The sequence below is a fragment of the Alosa pseudoharengus genome, unplaced genomic scaffold, assembly GCF_046254945.1.
Source record: "Alosa pseudoharengus isolate Yale_2024_CS ecotype anadromous, Long Island Sound unplaced genomic scaffold, YU_APseudo_1.1 YU_APseudo_1.1_scf_22, whole genome shotgun sequence".
In the NCBI taxonomy this organism is placed as follows: Eukaryota; Metazoa; Chordata; class Actinopteri; order Clupeiformes; family Clupeidae; genus Alosa; species Alosa pseudoharengus.
The window spans coordinates 19,167,732-19,186,721 of NW_027468680.1; the positions used below are offsets into that span (position 1 = coordinate 19,167,732).

Sequence of the window (18,990 nt, forward strand, 5' to 3'; positions counted from 1 at the left end):
AGGAGGATGACCACGACCAGCTGTCAGGACAGGGCCCTTGGCTGGGTCAGTGTGGGGATACCCTCCTCAGTAGGGCTACCCTGTGCCCCCTGCTCTGATCACCTGTCATAGGTGGCCACCATGAAGTTGAGCAGCAGGCCGATGCTCTGCTCCACGTTGATCTGGTGTGTGGTGGGCAGCCGCTTGTTGAGCTGGTAGTAGATGGACGACAGGATGGTCTCCAGGCGCGACACACTGATCTCCGCCTGGTGCTCCAGCGTGTTGAGCCCGTTGTCACGGAAGGCCTCGATCATGTTCCACACATCCACCAGATGGACTGGGACGGGAGTGGGAAGCCAAAAAAGAAGTGAAGGTGACAGAGAGAGAGAGAGAGAGAGAGAGAGAGAGAGAGAGAGAGAGAGAACAGTAGAGTATATTAATGCAGTAGAGTATATTAATGATATACGCTGATACAAAACCATACATTTCAAAACACACTAATACGCTCCATTTTTTCATTGAATACAATAAGACATATAAGTAAGACATGAATGTGTGTGTCAGAAGAAGCTTCAGGGTGTCTGCCAGCTAATGAGTTCCTCGACTTACGGTTGCATCTCTTCTGCACAAAGCGCAGCTTGCAAGCTGTTCTGTACGTGGAAAGCCGGATCACATCAAAGTTTTGTGCCCCTGGGGAAATGATGAGGCGGGTTATTACTCAAGAAAACTTCAAAAAGAGACTCAGAATCAGCTGGCCCCTTCTGGGCTAATATCAAACGACAGGAATACAACTACGGCACTCTGATCCAAGGCCAATGTTATTTGTCTCGCAAGAGAGGTCTATTAGATTGCTGAGGATCTTGCATTACACAATCTGAGTCTGTCAATACCAAGATTACACTCTTGACAACACAGTTTACTGGACATTTTAGAGTGGGTGCTTCCAGTAACTACTAATTAATTGCACAAAGTGAAATGGACAGTCTCATAAAGTACTGCACCCCTCTGAAGCACTTGTGATCCGGAGGTCCACAGAGGACCAGAGACGGCAGGCTGCGTACTCACTCATCTCCATGAAGAGCTGCCTCTTCTCCACCAGCGACTTCCCGCTTTTACTGCTCTCTTCAATCATTCTGAGAATCACACACATCACAGTGACCACCCAGTTTACAGTTTCATTGGCACCGTCATTTGATGAGTATGAAACAGACACAGCATATGCCACTAAAGATGTGCCATATTGTATCGTTCATGATATTCCAGTAGCATTCCCCACCATGATAATAATTTGTTATCCTGTGATACAGTTGATGACATGGACAGCTCACATGTAAAATTAAAAAAAGCATGACAGAAGGAAAGAGTGACTTTTACTGATTTGTGTTCTTTCAAGCATCAGAGTTTACGTGTGGGATGTGCATGCCCCTTGTTTTTACCAAAGGCAGAGTTCAAACATAGATGATGAAGAAGGGTTCATGTGTTTGCATGGCTGTTAAGACTGTAAGCTAATGTGACTTGTGGCCAAGATAGTGGTAAATAGTATTATTTGTATGTCATCTTTTACATTGTTATATGTTATATTATCGCAAAAAAATACCATGATGTATCATACATGTCGCTTAGGGCTTGGCAATATGGCCTAAAATGGCCTCAGATCTTTTCACATAAAACCCGATATACAATTTTAAACTTAAGCGCCCCCCCCCCCCCCCCCCCCCCCCCTACAAACTACAAATTACAAAAAATATATATATTTCAAAACATCATTCACGTATATATATATTTCAAAACATCATTCCGCATCGTTCACGTCACTTTATGTGGGAATCAGAGGTGGGAAACTGGGGCTAGATTTTGCTAACAGAGTTTCCCAGTTAGGGGCTCGTCATCACTTTTGTTGTCACGTTGTAGTTCGTTTGTAGTCCATGTGGCCTTTCATGTCCAACAGTTTTAATGTGAACTTAGGAATTTGCCGTTTTTGTCACTTGAAAGCTGCATATCTTTCTTTCACTAGCGTCTTACACTATATTTTAAGCAAATACAGTTGTTTATTTAAGATTAGTGAGCGTATTTTTTAACCTTCGTTGTGGCATCCATGTTTTTCACACATGAACACTCGCGGTGGGAAAAATAATGTAATCACGGGGGCGTTCCTTGTCATTCCCAGGTGCCATGAATGCACCGTAAGCCTTTATGCTTATGGATGACCTCACTAATGAGCTCCATTACTTTTGATCTCAGATCCTGCTTATGTTTGCCGCCCATCAGCAGCTGGATAAAGTTCAGTGATGGAATTTAAAGAGACTTCGATTTTCAATAAAAACAAATCGATTTTCGATTTTTTGCCCAGCCATAATGTTGCTCATCCCTAAACTCCACATATGGACTATCTGAAAATAATTGAAATGACTATCTGACATAATGGAGTGGTTAATTGTCAGAAAATCAAAGATTGAAAAGTACTGTGCAAATCTGACTCACAAGATACAGGAGGGGAATATGCATCTAGCCAAGCCTCTAAAGCATCTTGCAGAATCTGAGCTGCCTTAACAATGTACAGTAGCACTCAAGTGTGCGCAGGCATCTTCTCCCTCATTCATAGTTCCATGGCTCTTGGTGCATAGAGACCCTGAAAAGCCTCAGTGCCCTCATCTCACCGCGGCTGAATGGGAAGGACATGGCATGATTGCTACTCGATTGCTACTGAGAGTCTCTCTCTCATGTCTCTTGCTCCGGGGCAGGAAGAGCACCGTCTCACAGATCCCATGAAACGCTCCTTTACATTCAAATGACAGAGGAGACCCGGCATGTGTGGATAACATCTCATTAGACCTCTCAATCATCTGGCTGAGCTTTGCTTAGCTGAGCTGAGCTGAGCGTGAATGGTATGGCACGACTACCTTAGAGGAAGGCTAAATGACCACCGGCTGCTGGGGACTCAGTAGTGGATGAGTCATCCAACTGGTGCAGTGAATACACACAGTCACGGCGCTTTACAAAAACATTTCAATTACATTTCTATTCATTTCAATTTTGCCAGTACAGCCCCCATGAACAGTAAGCATTGTAGAAATCTGAAGGCCGAAAAGCAAGTCTTAGGTAACTGGGCAAGGAGCAATTCCTAAGTAACCTTGAGCAGAGCCCACCTCTGAAAAGTTTGGGGAAGCCTATGAAAGGTTGCATGCAGAGAGAGGGAGAGGCTCTGTGCAGAGAGGAGGAGGAGGATGAGGAGGAGGAGGAGGAGGATGAGGAGGAGGAGGAGGAGGCGGGGGACACAGTGGGAGAAAGGGAAGCAAGCTGAGCTGGTAACAGGTGGAGGCTCAGAACAGGAAGCAAGCACATTAATGATAATCTTTAGGCACTCTATGCTGCAGGCTGGGCTGTGTAATAACCTTTCAGAATTATCCTCACCTACTGTATAGACCTGTAGAAAGTTATATCATGTCTACTGACAGGAATGGACTTGTTCAATGATTTGGCATGTATTCAGTTCAAATAACAAAAGATTATAAACAGTGTTTGACGGTTAAATATAATTGCATGAAATGACAAGGCTGTGATCAAATGTTTTATAATGTATTATGAGCAAACAAATAAAAGAAAAACTGATTAATAAACAGAAATATTTGTTTGAAATAATTAAATGCACTTGTAGATGGTACAATCATGGGGGGGAACCCAAGTCATCTAGATTATATTGGGGAAAAACACTTTACCTGTCAGTGGGTTAGTCTCAAGGTAATCGATACATAAGGGGAGGTTCCTGTGAGAGAAATAAAAACTATTCAATGTTCTCACTTCGTGATGACGTTCCTCAGTACAGATCAATTCAATGAAATACACATATGTCTGACTTCAAGAAGAGTACCCATCCCAACAGGACTTGCAAGAGCCAGTATAGTTTTTCACTCTCCTTCGGTACATGATGAACATTAGTGACTCGGTGGTGATGGTGACAGTGCACAGAAGCACCTCAGAATCAAGTCTCAAATCAAGAACACGCCCACGTGACCAGGTGTCAGCCTGCATCGCATACGCAGACGTGCACATGCACTAATTACGCGCAACGGGGTGCTTCGCTTTTAAAAGACGAATCGAGATATAACTGTAAGCTCCATCAATGAATAATTGATAAGCTATGCATTTTTAACATTCCCTTTTTGTACTAAAATTAAAATACAATGCATGCTCATGCATAGTAAACCAATATGTTGTCACTTCAATGTGACATTTCTGTTTAGAAATCATTACAGCACATTTGTCAAGATCAATCTATTCTGTATACAGGCTAACGAAATCCCATGCACCTATGCGTGGGTGGCGACCCCCACCGATAATGAGCGGTGTTTCCAAACATTATGTCATAGCCTTGCGATACCGACCGAATCCCTTGTAAGAGCCCACTATTGGCCATCCCTTCACTGCCATGTTTCATGAGCTATATTTGAGTGATGCATTTGGCAGTAAAGACGTGAATAGCTGACAAGATGCAATTGAAATGACTATATAAAGATAGGCTTTTCCAACCGTTCCTTTGCCCGGTCATGACAACATCCTTTGACGTGTGTCAGCGTGAGGACTGCGAATGCGGTAGCATCGCGCGCTTGAGATGGCCCTGTCACACCTCCGCACAAAATGCATTTAACAAAGACTACCACAAAATCCACACGTCTGAATTAAAGAAGAATGATGATGGCACGTCAAAACCCGGCCATATTGTAAATTTAAGTCACGAATTACCTCTCCTCCAAACGAACTGGCTCCGACACTACAGCACTGTGAAGACATTCAAGGGATGTAGTTATTTCTCGTTGAATGTATAAGCAGTTTTGGTGTAAAAATGTGCTTTCGCATCGCAAAAGCCCATCATGCCGTGTTGGATAATCATTAAGTAATGATCTTACCAGCAGGAAATCACGCAGGTTGCGCTACCATCATCAAAATCTACTGAAAGAGAGAAGTGCTCTTTGCTTCAAGTGAAGTATTTCCTTCGTGAATCATCTAGGTTTCGCGCCCTCGAATATCAAAACAGTTGCAGGTGTCAGACCCGTGTGTCACCACTCTTATTTCAACACGACTGGGAGTCGATTACACATCGTAGTGCGCACGCCGTTCCGCTTGACTCGGTCCGAGAGAACTGCGGTAGGCACCGATACTAGTGCGAGTGCGCTGCCTGCCTCTCCCCTCCACTCATCTGTCCTCTCCTCCACTCCTCTACTCTCCTCCCCTAATCTTTCCTTTCTTCTAGACGCCAGAGGGCAGCAGAGAACAGCTGTTTGATGGCATAAAGGGTAAAGGCTTCAGAAACCTTTACCGACGGCTTAAATTGTTTTGAAAATTTGTGCATGGGATTTCTAAAATTGGTCTGCTGCCTAGATTAACTATTTATGATACAATGAAATCAGCTGTAACTCGTAAACATATAATCATTCAAAGTAGTTTAACAAACTATTGTTTAGGGGATATTCCATTGTCTACTACAACATAAAACAGACAACAGATAATAAATAATACACTTAGTTGCAAGTAAAAATATATTAAAGTTCATTGGACATTAGCTGCTATTCTACATGGGGGGAACCTGCGAATGAAAAACAATAAAAAGTCCACTGCACCACAAAAAATGAAGGCAAATTCAAAAGTGTCATTCTTTGTCATTTATTCATAATATTTGATGGTAAAATACACTTTGTTTACAAGTGCTGATTAGGACTGCTATATTACATTCATCTTTTTTACAGAGTCTTCAGAAAGCTTCCACATCAATATCACACACACTGGGGGAACAGGAGAATGTTAGAAATGCCCACAACAACCAACAAAAACTACACATCTTCCTCCAAACTTTTACACATTCATCCAGCTTCACACGTCTACAAGAGGGTTAGCCGGTTGAGTGCTCAAAGTGGGGTGTGCAATTTTTGACACTGCCATGATCGGCCGACAGGATCAAGCATCCTGATTGGTCTACCTCGCTCTGTGGTCACCATCTCACCCAGTTACCCAGTCGCTAGGGTGGCCTCCTTCTTATGTGAGCCAATACATCTCCCAGTGCACAACACATTACCAACTTGAGAGACAGTTCACTAACGGAGATCAGACACTGATTGTTTGGGGGGTGGGGTTGGGGCTAGCCTACTGTGTCTGACTGGAGGGGAAAGTCTAAACAGAAAAACAAACAAATAAATGAACAAAAAAAAAATAAAATACACAACACACATAACAATCATGTTTTTTTTATCACGCCAAGCCTGATGTTCTTTTAGTCTTTCAGAAATATTTTGAACTATAACAGTCACACACCTACACACGAAACACCCACCCACCACCATACACACACACACACAGCTTTACACACAATGCCATTCACATAGTGTCCATGTGGACTCTATGTGGCTTTAGTTTACACACAATGCCATAGTTTCCACGCGGACTCTTTAATCCCTCTATATCCCCCACCTCACACAATTCCTCTCTATGGCACGGAACCCCACACCTAACCATGCATTTAACATACAGGTCATAGGTCAGAGGTCACACTGCCATGGTAATAATCACCAACACACACACGCACACACACGGAACATCCATACAAAAATACAGAAATAAGAAAGGGAGGGCCACATTGGAAAGGTCAGTCAGGGACGTTCGGTTACAAAAAAGTCTGTAGAAAGAGACCTGTCCCAGCTGGACAGAGGCTTACCAAAGAGACAGTCCATATAGAGCTCTAACAAATACCCTGTTACTTTTAAAAACAATTTTGTAAATATATTTTTCATTATTAAAATATATTACTTAAAATATATTACTTTGCTTAACTAGTCAGACATTAAAAACAAAATCCTGAATATTTAGTTTTCCATAAGTCGACTTTGGTATATTACCATGGAAATGACATAGAAAAGAAGGTTTGTAATTGTCTCAGGGTCTTGGTAGACGTTATAAAATGATTGGTATGTTTCTTTTAGGATGGAAACAGCATGCACACCCGTGTTACAGGAAGTTGATGTACACATACTAAAATAGACCAACTCTTGTGTGACTTCACTCTGAATTGTCTGAGGACAGCTCTATGGTTGAACAGTTAGCGTTTAGACACCTATAGTGTGATTGATTTCTTTTTTTTTTGTTACTTTTTACACAAGTTTCTTTTTTAGGTAAAACTCAAGCATGTCAACATGGATATGTTTAAGCAAGATACACAAAATTAAAATATAAAATTAACTTTCCTCAATACAACGCCACAAAGCCCATATTTACAGTACAAAAAAAAGCATCGAAGCACAACTCTTCATCTTCTCCCTTCTGAGTGTTGAGCATTACTTCACTGATCACACAGCTACTATATAAAACGGACAGAAAAACTTTTGTTTCAATATATTTGTTATTTTTTTTTTTTTAAAACATCTGAGAGATTGTACGGAACAGTATATCTACAGTTTCCCAAAGCTTGGCTGGGGGAGGCAGTACCAGTTCACACAGTTTCAAGAGATGCGCGAGTGAGTGAGACACACACACACACACACACGCACGCACACACACACACAAATATGTTGAAATGGCACGACCTGGGCTCCCTACTCCTGAGAAAACACGTCTTAGAGAGATCATGTCATGTGTCCTTGCAATTTTCTCAGTTTGGACTGTAAGCACCTGGAGTCCTTAACCCTGCAGTTCTTCTACAAAAAAGTTATGTACAACCTTTTATAGAAAAGTTAGCTCGGCTCTGTACGGATTTAAAATCGAATGAAATAATCCAGATGACTGTCTCTCTCTCTCTTTATAGATAGATCTTATATAAATACTTTGGAGGAAAAAAATAACAACAAATTATTGCCACTTTCACTGATCAAGATGCTTTGATAAAATAAATCCACCCCTTTTTTAAAAACCTCGTTTGTGTCTCGAGGTGAGCGTGATTCTAGAAAAGCTCCGTACTTAAACACAAAGCCCCATTCATCTGGCCTCATCACCCGATGAAGCGGATCTCCTATCCCTCTCCTATCCTGCCCTCGACACATTTAGCCAACAGCCAACCAGTTAGCTCACGTCATGTAGTGGCTCTAGGGCAGCTCTTCATGCAGTTGACTCTGGAGAGCTATGAGACTACAGCGGAGAGCGTACAGTCCACACACACACACACACACACACACAGACAGACAGACAGACAGACAGACAGACAGACAGACAGACAGACACACAAACGCACGCACGCACGCACGCACACACACAAACACAAACACAAACACACACACACACACACACACACAGACACACAAGCTGTCGCTGATCTCTGACCGAGGGTAACCGGGGGCTAAGTGTCACAGGAGCTCCCTAATTGCCCTTTAGTTTCTACAAAAATATCCACAGTCGTGTTTTCATCCTCTTTTTTTTTTAAAAAACAAAAACAAAAGCTATGCCTCGACGATCTTTAAAAAAATATTGAGCAAAACAAAACATCAGAGTTAGAAAATATTGCCACTACTCAAAGTTGTGTCTCAGGTTTTTCTTTTTTTTTTTTTTCTTTTAAAGTCAAGGTGCTTGTTTTGCCTCCAACTGATGATGAGGAGAGGTGAGCTACCCCCCCAGGCTGGGAGACTCCGTGTCAGAACGGAACCCGGTCGCCTCCGGCTCCAGACGACAACGATCCTGAACACCTGCACACCATGCCTCCTTTGCTCCCTCCTTCTCTCTCTCTCTCTACACACTGAGACTCAGGCAGAGTGTCGTGTCTTAGCACCTCCCGGGCGCTCACCCACCACTGCGCTCATCGAACCACCAGGCAGGAGACGCAGAGCTTGGAGGGCCCGATGCAGTCGTCGTGGCAGAAGGCCCCGCAGCCCTTGCACATGATCATGGCCTTGAGGCGGCAGTAGCACTTGGACTGCACCTCCTCCATGGCGCTGCCCTCCATGAACACCTGCTCGGGGGAGTCCTCGCCCGGGTTGCCGCCCGGGTGACCGGCGGGGATGGTCGTCACAGTGACGGAGAAGGACATCACACTGCCGCTGCCGGCGTCGGCCTCGGATGACGTCTGAGCGGAGGCGGGGGAGGCGGCGGCGGCGGTGGCGGCGGAGCCGGTCGAGGTGTGGTTGAGCGCGGGGGGGACGGACATGCTGATGGTGCCCCCGTAGGAGCAGGGGCCCAGTGACGGGCTCTCAGAGTGACCGCTGCTGCTGGTGGTGGCGTGTGAGCCGCTGTGTGCGTTGCTGGTATTGCCGCTCATTTGCTTCGTCCACGAGCACCTCTGTGGGCTCCCGGGCTCCTCGATCTTCACCCCCTTCTCCTCCTCTTCCTCCCCCAGGCCCGCCCTCCTCTCCTCGGCCTCCTCCTCCTTCACATGCCCCCCCTCCCCCGCCTCGAGGCTCTCCGTCTTCAGGCTGGCCTGCGGGACGGACAGGAGCGCGCGCTTGCTGGCGTCCGAGCGGCCGTAGGTGGACACGTTGAGCAGGTAGTGGCCCGTCATGGCCGGCCGGGAGCGGCGCTTTCGGCTCAGCAGCCCCGCGGGGCAGAAGGGCCGGTCAGCGCAGCTCTGGAGAGGCAGCGACTGTGGAGGGATGCCCAGCGCTCGAGCGTCATGCTGGGGGACCGCGGGGCTGTACGTCTGGCCCCGCATGAACACCTGAAGGATCTGCTCCTGGGTCTCCTTGTCCAGCATCTCGCGCTGCTGGTGAGAGGCGGTCTGCTCTCCTCTGAAACCAGGCCTGGCAGGGCCAGAGGTGCCCGGGGGACTGTGCGTCGCCAGCTGACCTGGGACCTGCTGACGGAGCCTGCTCTGCTCGTCGTGCGCGGTGCTGGAGGCGGGCGGATGATGATGATGGTGGTGGTGGTGGTGGTGGTGGTGGTGGGGGGGGTGGTGGGGGGGATGCTCGCCGCGGGCCAGGGGCTTGGGCAGGATCTTCTCCAGGGGGATCTCTTTGCCCTGCAGCAGCTGCGTGACCAGCGGGTTGTTGGCTGGGATGGACGAGCTGGACTTGAGAGAGGCGGCGAACGAAAGCGCCGCCGCCGCCGCCACAGCCGCCGTGTTTCCCCCGGGGCCGGACACCGGAGGTCTCTGGAGGTGCGCGAGCGAGGGCTTGAAAAGGGCATGCGAGTGGGACTGGTTGCTGTGCGACCCCGACGCAGCTCTGATGTCCGTAGCTGCGGTGGCGCTGGGGGGCGTGTGAGAGAGACGACCAGCGTGGGCTGGTGACGCGGGGCTGAGTTTGACCGGGGAGGGCGTCTCGCTGCCGCTGGACAGCGACGTGGGGGTTGAGGGGGCACTGCCCCCACCAGATCCAGGCCCTGCCCCATGCGGGGAAGTGCCCGCTGCGGCAGCAGCTGCCCTCTGGGCACGCGCCTGCTGGGCTTTGGCCTTGATGTCGGCCAGCGTGCGGGCGCCCGTGCGGCCCGAGCGAGGGGGGGCCACCACCAGAGGGGCTCTGGGCGACACCGGACTGGGGGGAGGAGCAGCAGCTGCCAGGATACGAGATACAGGGATCTGAAAGGAGCAAGGATGCTCACATTAGATAAATCACATTATATCACAAAAATAATAGATTATATTATGTAGTTATATGACACACACCATCAGACAGAAATGGAAAAAAAATAAGATAATTTAAGTTATATATTTTGAAAATATTGTATCAACAAAAATGAGCAATCCAGACAAATCAACACACTGTCACATAACAAATGTGGATGGGCCACCAAGCCCAAACGTACAATGAGTGGAGGTACCCTCTGCTCTTTAGTGGGAGTGACAGCAGGCGCTGATGCTGCAGGTGATGGCAGTGATGAAGAGGTTGTGGTGGTGGGGGGTGAGGAGGAGGATGAGGCTGCTGTGACGGCTGACGCTCCTGCTGGTTGAGTCGGGCACAACTTCTTCTCAGGGCTCGCTTCTGCCTCCTGCTGGCTGGAGGACTTCCTCTTCAGCGGCTCGTGGGGTGCGGAGGGAGCAGGAGAGGTCACATGGCTCTCTGCTGCTGCTGCTGATGTGGTTCCTGGACTGTCCTTGCGAGCAGCCTGGGTCTTCTCATCTCTATGTGGAGTGCCGGAGGCCAGTGGTGCAGGTGAGGCAGCAGCAGTCGGAGCAGCAGTAGGAGGAGGAGGAGGAGGAGGAGGAGGAGGATGAGGATGAGGATGAGGGGGACTGATGGCTGGGGAGGGAGCCGGGACAGGGGCTGATGTAGGGGATGGAGCTGGGGATGCAGCTGGAGTGGGTCTTTCCTGAGCTGGAACTGGAGCTGGTGCTGGAGTAGGGGCTGGAGTAGGGGCTGGAACAGGGGGTGGGGCTGGGGTAGGGGCTGGGGCTGTAGGGGCTGGGGCTGTAGGGGCTGGGGCTGGGGCTGGGGCTGTTTCTGGGGTGGGGGCCTCCCGTGTTGCTGCTGCTGCGAGACTGGCCTCTGCCTTGAGGGACATCGACCGCGTGAGCGTGGGGGTATAGGAGCCCACGGGGGCGGCCTGTGACCTTCTCTGCGGCAGCTCAGCAGACCGGACACTGCTGGACGCCGCCTGGCTGACCGGTTTCTCTGGCGCAGGTTTGGATTCCGATTCTGTGGGAGATGGCTGGAAGCCTTGGCTCTGTTCCTGAATGTCCACGGTGGCCTGTCCGGCTGATTTTTTACAGGGAAGCTCGGCCGGCTCCTGAGCAGGAGCTTCTTTCCCCTCAGCATCGAGGAGCTCTCTGGACTCTTCTAACGTCAAACCAGAGCTGTGCAGGGGACGCAAGAGAGAAATACAGGAGTTGACAAACAGCACAAACTACAAGGACACAAAAAGGTACAAAAAAAATGACTGGAGGTCACAGTCTTATTATCTAGGGTCTATTAGGGTCTATTATCTAGGGCCTTTCTGTCTTACTAGATTCATGCCACATGGGACAGTACATAAGCATGACACCTCTCAATGCCTCTGCTGCTAACACGTCTCCTAACAGTTCATCTGACCACAGCAAAACAGGTGATGGCAGTGACTCATGTGCCAAGAATGTGCAACATGGGTTGTGGGGGAACTACCTCTGGCAGGACTTACTGCTCGCCGTAGTAGCTCTCAAAGAAGCGCTCCTTCCACAGCTCCACCTTCTTCTCCTTCTCAAACTCCTGCCTCATCCGCAGTCTCAGCTCAGGCGTGAACTCACCTGCAAAACACACCGGTCGCGTCAGAGGGAGCGCCAGGACACCAGGACTCCTGGGAGGCTTTAGCTACACTACACACAACTGGCCTTCACTAGAATCAACTGCACATGGCAACATTTCATCAAACAATAAGTAAATAAAAGAAAAATACGTTTTTTTTTCTTCAGAAACTCCAGTGGTGGAACCCTAGATGTAAACCCCGATGGAGAGCCACTTTTCATGTCTCATGTCAAAGTGGTGTACTGAGCAGACTTTTTTCTCTGAACTTCAGAGGGACACTGACTTTTTTCAAAGTAGACAAAGGGTCAAACCTTCAGAGAGCCGATCCTTCCAGGACTGGGCTGCCGAGGTGAAGAACTCGTTGTTTAAGGCAGAGCTGGTTACCTTCAGGACAGGACCGTCCATGCAAGCCTGTGAAGAACGGGCAATATGGCATCCATCATCGTGGTCATCAACATCAATATCATCGTGAAAATCAACATTACCAGCACTGTCATTATTATTATTACAAATATGACAACCACCTAATCAACTCATGTCATAATCATCACCATCAACCTCATTGCCACCATCATCACCATTATCACAATGACTACTGCCATGATCATCACCTAATTTGGCACAGTGCTATTGTGGGTTATTGTAAGGACCTTCCTCTTCCTAGCGCTCCCCTAACACCAAACCGCGTTGTCTTTAACGGGAGAGCGGGGCCAGTGCATCGCACTAATCTCTTAATTACGTCTCTCTCTCATCTTCACAACAGATGGTGCCCTGGCATGTGTCCTTTCGTGGGCGTAGCGGCAGTCAATGCCAGCATGCATGCCCGCACACTGATAATAATACATGCACACTGATGACAACACATATGTACATACTTGTAACAGTACATATACAGAAACACACACACACACACACAGACGCACACACACACACACACATGCGCACACACACGGACACTCATAAAAATACACATGGACAAACCTATAATAACAATACACACACACACACACACACACACACACACACACACACACACACACACACACACACACACACGCACACGCACACGCACACGCACACACACACACACACGCAAAGTAAAACACTCAGATCCGTGGGCTGACATGGCCGGTGAGGGTGCCCACCTGCTGGTCCACCTCGGGCAGCAGCTTGAGCAGCTTCAGCTGGCACTCGTGCGGCAGGGCGGAGAAGTTGTGCTTGTTAAAGAGGGCACGCAGGTTGGTGTTGACCAGGATGGAGTCAGGCGTCTCCACGTCGATCTCGCACCGGCTGCGCTTCAGTTGCCCTAAGGACACAAGATACAAGATCGCATGGTCAGAAGCAGTGCCTCAGACAGAAGCATATATGATTCTTGGTTCCTCATCTGAAACATTTTACTCCAATAGTTTTATGTGTATATAATATAAATGCAGATGACAAAAATGTCAAGCAGACAAAATTAATCCAATGCAGAAGAATACTGAGGGGGCAGTATCCTATCCTAAAGCCTTTAAGCCTTCTTGTAAGTAGAAGCTTTACAGATTTTTAGACAATAAAGACTATTTTGCACCTTTATTATCAAGTACTGACAAAACAGGCACACAGCAGCCCAAAGACATGCACATTTATACCACCCAAATGCCTCTACTTTTGTGTGAAATTAGTAGTGTGACTTCAAAATGAATTCAATACATTCATATTTTACATTAATTAAACTTTAATAGAAAAGTGACAGTATGGTTTGTGGTTATCTACACTGCACATTAGGAATGTACCCAAATTTCTCCATTTGGGCATGGCTTATTATATTTCACATCCGCTCATCCTGAATAGAAGTGTGACTGTAATACGTTTATAATAATAATAATAATAATAATAATACATTTATTTAATATAGCGCCTTTCTCAAACCCAAGGTCGCTTTACATAGTAGGAAGGCAAGGAAACACAATAACAAACAAACAAAACAATACAACAAAGACAAGTTATCTGTATGGAGCTATGGGCTATATTTTGGGGCACCAGCGCATGGCGTACAGTTCGTTTTTTCAGTCGCGCGAAGTTGAATTCGGTATTTTGCACCTTTATTTTTTAAGCATTGCGCCCAGGGGTGTGGCAATTAACAACCTAGGGCGGGCCCTGGCGCGTTCTCTAAAAATCGCTATCATACACCACCTAAACCTGGTCAGAAGTCAATGGCGAGTTGTTCATATGCTATTTTAAGAGCGCATGTCAACAGTCATATTGGCAGGTGCACGCACCATCCTTCTATCATTCATGAACGCACACCAGCGCACGTCCATGCAAAGCATTACAAATTGCACGATTACAATGTTAAACATAATTAGAATAAAGATATTACGAAATACTGTACATCTCATGATGAGTAGTTATTCACCATCATTTGCAAATTGGTAATGACGGTTAAAAGTGATTAGGGGAGAGGCGAGAGACACGTATGGAGCACAGCTGAAGACGCACTGTCACGAGATATAAGCAACTCCTCTGCAGGATAAATGTTGTTTTATTCAGTCATTTGAGCAACATTAGGGTAAGTGTTGCTTTTTCCAGCCTATGTTTTCGATGGTAACCCATTGTCAGTCAATAGTGAAAGTAACTGCATATAACTGTCTTGTCGTTGACTGACTTCCTTGGTGAAGTTAGTTTCACTTTGCCAATGAGTTCAAATAATAGACGAGTGCAAATGCGTGAAGGCTATGCTAAGTTTTAGTAAAGCATGGTTTAAGAATGACTATTCCATACGGTCTCGCAAGCAGCCTCCTTCAAATGCGCCGTTGAATGCCAAAATACCGATGCATTTATCTGACATATCGCGCGTTGCGCCGTTAAAGGGAATGACAGATGTCATTCTCATTGGTTTAAAATGATGTTACGCCCCAAACAAACCCATATGACTGATTAAAAGACCTAGGAACACCTTGTTACGCCATGCGCTCCACTTTTGAGGACGAAAACCCTCCCAATGTGAACTGGACATCCTACTAAATTTGAATAGACTTTTGACGAGTGACGATGCACTTTAGAATGTCATGATAGGGCCCTATGTGTTGGGTGTGGAGGAGAAGTGATCATTAAACAGAAAGGTCTTGAGATGTGCTTTGAAGAAAGGAAGAGACTGTAAGGTGTGTGGTTATCTAGACTGCGCGTTCAGTGAGCCCACTCACGTGCACTGAGGCGGCTGGAGCGCTGGGAGAGCTTCCTGCCGGCGGGGGGGCAGTCGGCCTTGGCTGAGGACGAGGAGGACGAGGAGGAGCTGGAGTTCTGGGGACTGGCGGGTGGCCGCTCCACCTGTTTCAGCTCCCACGCTGCAGGGACACGCAGCAGGCACACACAGCACATGAGGGACGGCACTCGGGAGGGCATGACTAACTAACACTACGAACACCAACGAAGAGGAATGGCTGGCTGGAATGAAATGGTCTTGATGCTGTGTGGCTATAATGTGTTTGTGAAAGATTTGTCTTTTCTTGTTTATAGCATGTCTTTCGCTGGTGGGTTAAAGGGGAGCGTTTCTGTATGGTGGGCAGGTTGACATGTTAGTGTAAATCACTGTGTGTATGTGAGAGAATATATGTGTATTTATGCACAATCGTGTGTGTGTGTGTGTGTTTCTGTATGTGTGTGTGTGTGTGTGTGTTTATATGTGTGCGTGTGTGATTGCGTGTGTGTGTGTGTGTGTGTGTGTATATATGTGTGCGTGTGTGATTGCGTGTGTGTGTGTGTGTGTGTGTGTGTGTGTATATGTGTGCGTGTGTGATTGCGTCCGTGCGTGTGTGTGTGTGTGTGTGTGTGTGTGTGCTTGAGGTGCTTGTGCAAGAGATCTTCTGTACCTGTCTTGCCGGAGACGGATGAGCGTAAGCGTGGATAGGCTGTGATGGCAGAATGGGCTGCAGAGATGGATTGTGGGAAATCTGCGCTACCTGGCTTGGCGTCCATGCTGTCGGCCAGCCCCTTCACACTCTTCAGCAGCAGTCGCGGGCTCGAGCCTGACGCCATCACACACTGCCTCCGTTGGTTCCTCTGCTGCTGTTGCTTCAGTGCCTGAACACACACACACACACACACACACACACACACACACACACACACACACACACACACACACACACACACACACCAATCAATATACAATACTAACACACACATTGATGAATATGCGAATATGCCAACATGCCACGTATAATAATATACCGCCCAAGACACCCACATATGCACACGTCCATGAACAAAAATATCCATGTCTTCACACATTTGCACACACTTACACCTGCACACACAGAAATTAATATAACTCCCCATCAACCCACTCCCACTTCAAACACACACACACACACACAGATACACAGACACACACCAGAGCTCGTCTTTAAAATCAAGCACTTCATATAACCACATGCAGCAGTGTGATGTGATGAGTTCAGCCTGTTGTCCAGGGATGGGGTGTGTGAGTGTGGAGGGGCAGGGCGACGGGGCCGTACCTGCTTGAGGGCCTTCTTGCTGTGCTTCTGGGAGGGCGAGATGAGCTTGCTGGAGGGGACCGAGGGGGAGGAGCAGCGCGACTGCGGGGAGGACGGCTGCGACTTCAGCTTCGCCGGAACTGCAGGAAACACACAGTGCGAGGGCGCGCACACACACACACACACATACATACACACATACACACACACACACTTTAAAAACAAAACACATACACACACAAATCGTTCATGCACTGGCACACTAATATACACACAGACACAAGCTCAAAACACACACGGATAAACAAACTATTTTAACAATTTTCAGGGAGCCCTAACCATATGTCTACACACATTAACGCACATTAACACACAGTGCACACCTCATGCACACAAACCAAATGACTACAATTCAGCGTAGCTAAGTTACCCATAGAGAGCTGTATAGTGTCTCTGGAGCTGAAGACATGAGTGTAGTGTACTCCTATAAACAGACATGTGTGAGGATGACTGAGTTGATGGTTAGCCATATGCTGACTAATGTGGTATTAACTGTGATGCACGTGATCACAGTGTGAGCTGGCACAGAAGTGAAATGAACAAGTCCACAATAAAGTGAACGGGCTACAAACAAACAATGCATAATTTCTTAACAGAAGATAAATAGATATCAGTTGTTCTTAATCTGATAATTTTTTAAAAAATAACTTTTTCCTGCAGTAAAACTTTTACTCAACTGTTTAAAACTCACACGAGGACAACAAACCTCTCTGCTTATACTAAATGTTCTGCTTTCTGTCATATAATAATAGACAAAATACTTTTGTATTATTTCACCAAAGTAAAAACAAGACATTAATACTGAAAACTTACAGGAAGACATAACTGATCTCTGCCTCAGATGACTAGTTAGTTCCTGATCCGTGCAAGGCTTCTGCCTCTTTTTGCGATCCATTAAACAGAGCAGATCTCCCTGGGACCCTTCAGAACATGGTCTTGCACCTCTAACTGGAGCACACTTCTATATGTGTCTCTCTCTCTCTTTAGTCCGTTTTAATCGTTTAGATCCTGCAAAATGAAACGTTCAAGTCGCCCCTGAACCCGAGCTTCTCAATGCTGCTGTGTTGCAGATGAGGAAGTGGCTCCAGCGTTCAACTGAAAATATAAGTGTTTCCTGTTTGCATGATCAGAGGTGACGAATTGACAGCAGTGAAGAGGGGGGAAGTAAGTCTCTGCTGCGGCTCCCAGCTGACATGGGCCCTGCGCTGGAGACATGGGCACAGACATACACTGGGGTGGGCACAGACGTACACTGGGGTGGGCACACAGACGTACACTGTGGTGGGCACAGACACACCGGGGTGGGCACACAGACACACACTGGGGTGGGCACAGACGTACACTGGGGTGGGCACACAGACATACACTGGGGTTGGCACAGACGTACACTGGGGTGGGCACAGACACACACTGGGGTGGGCACAGACGTACACTGTGGTGGGCACAGACACACACTGGGGTGGGCACAGACACACACTGGGGTGGGCACACAGACGTACACTGTGGTGGGCACAGACACACACTGGGGTGGGCACAGACACACACTGGGGTGGGGTAGCATAGGAGAGAGGTGGCACAACGCTGACGTGGGCTGGTCCATTTCACAAGGACCGTTAGAAATGGACATAAGCATGGAGAATGTAAACAAAGTCCTTTAAGGCAAGTCTGGCCACATAGGATGCTCCTATAGACATTAAAAGTACATCACTTGAATCCATCTTTAAATCTGAATTGATCTGGTAAATATATTGTCCAAAATCACTAAAATAAGGATTAAAAATTAGTTATTCTTTGCATTTAGTTGCTCCCTACACATTACACCAACTTTTGCCATATGGGCATGGCTATTGCCATAGAGACGGGGAAAGTAAACAAATGGCAAAACATCGATCATGCCGTTTCCAACCATGTGTATTTACTTTACAGGAGAAGACTTCCATACTCTACCATGTTTAGTGTTAAGAGTCCTCTTATAGAGCCCTATTCATTTTCCAATTAGTGATTTGTCTCCTTCTCTATCAAGTCTCTAAACCCTGAAGATATGGGTGGGGTTCTTTGTAGGTGAAATAAAACAGTGGAGCCTCAACACAGATGACCAGAGGACAGGACTCCGTAGGTCATTAAATCTGTTCCATCTATTGAGATGAAAACTATGTGCGATAGACCCATTATGCATACCAGATTGCAGCAAAACAAGTTTATCACACTTGATTAGACCAAAACTCCTATCCAGACAAGCAATCATACAAATTATATAAATCTAGTGGCAGATAAATACAATGGTTTTTATGGTACGATGCTACGATGTGCCCACCAGAAAACAAAAACACACACAAAAAAAAACTTTGTACACT

General features: G+C 47.0%; 2 protein-coding genes across 2 annotated transcripts in view; both read right to left on the reverse strand.

Annotated features, from left to right (window-relative positions):
* dtnbb (dystrobrevin, beta b) overlaps positions 1-1,111 on the reverse strand; it is a 35,443-nt gene extending 34,332 nt beyond the window's left edge. Inside the window, exons 1-3 of the mRNA XM_076299934.1 lie at positions 1,045-1,111; positions 589-669; positions 103-316 (exon numbers count right to left, since the gene is read on the reverse strand). Coding sequence (XP_076156049.1) covers positions 103-316; positions 589-669; positions 1,045-1,111 — 362 coding nt within the window. The remainder of the gene's footprint in view (positions 1-102; positions 317-588; positions 670-1,044) is intronic.
* A 4,516-nt stretch (positions 1,112-5,627) lies between these two features.
* Positions 5,628-18,990, reverse strand: part of asxl2 (ASXL transcriptional regulator 2) — an 18,764-nt gene continuing 5,401 nt past the window's right edge. The window contains exons 5-12 of the mRNA XM_076299224.1: positions 16,598-16,716; positions 15,950-16,160; positions 15,284-15,424; positions 13,244-13,404; positions 12,410-12,509; positions 11,995-12,100; positions 10,687-11,674; positions 5,628-10,459 (exon numbers count right to left, since the gene is read on the reverse strand). Of these exons, the coding sequence (XP_076155339.1) occupies positions 8,747-10,459; positions 10,687-11,674; positions 11,995-12,100; positions 12,410-12,509; positions 13,244-13,404; positions 15,284-15,424; positions 15,950-16,160; positions 16,598-16,716 (3,539 nt within the window). The 3' untranslated portion in view covers positions 5,628-8,746. The remainder of the gene's footprint in view (positions 10,460-10,686; positions 11,675-11,994; positions 12,101-12,409; positions 12,510-13,243; positions 13,405-15,283; positions 15,425-15,949; positions 16,161-16,597; positions 16,717-18,990) is intronic.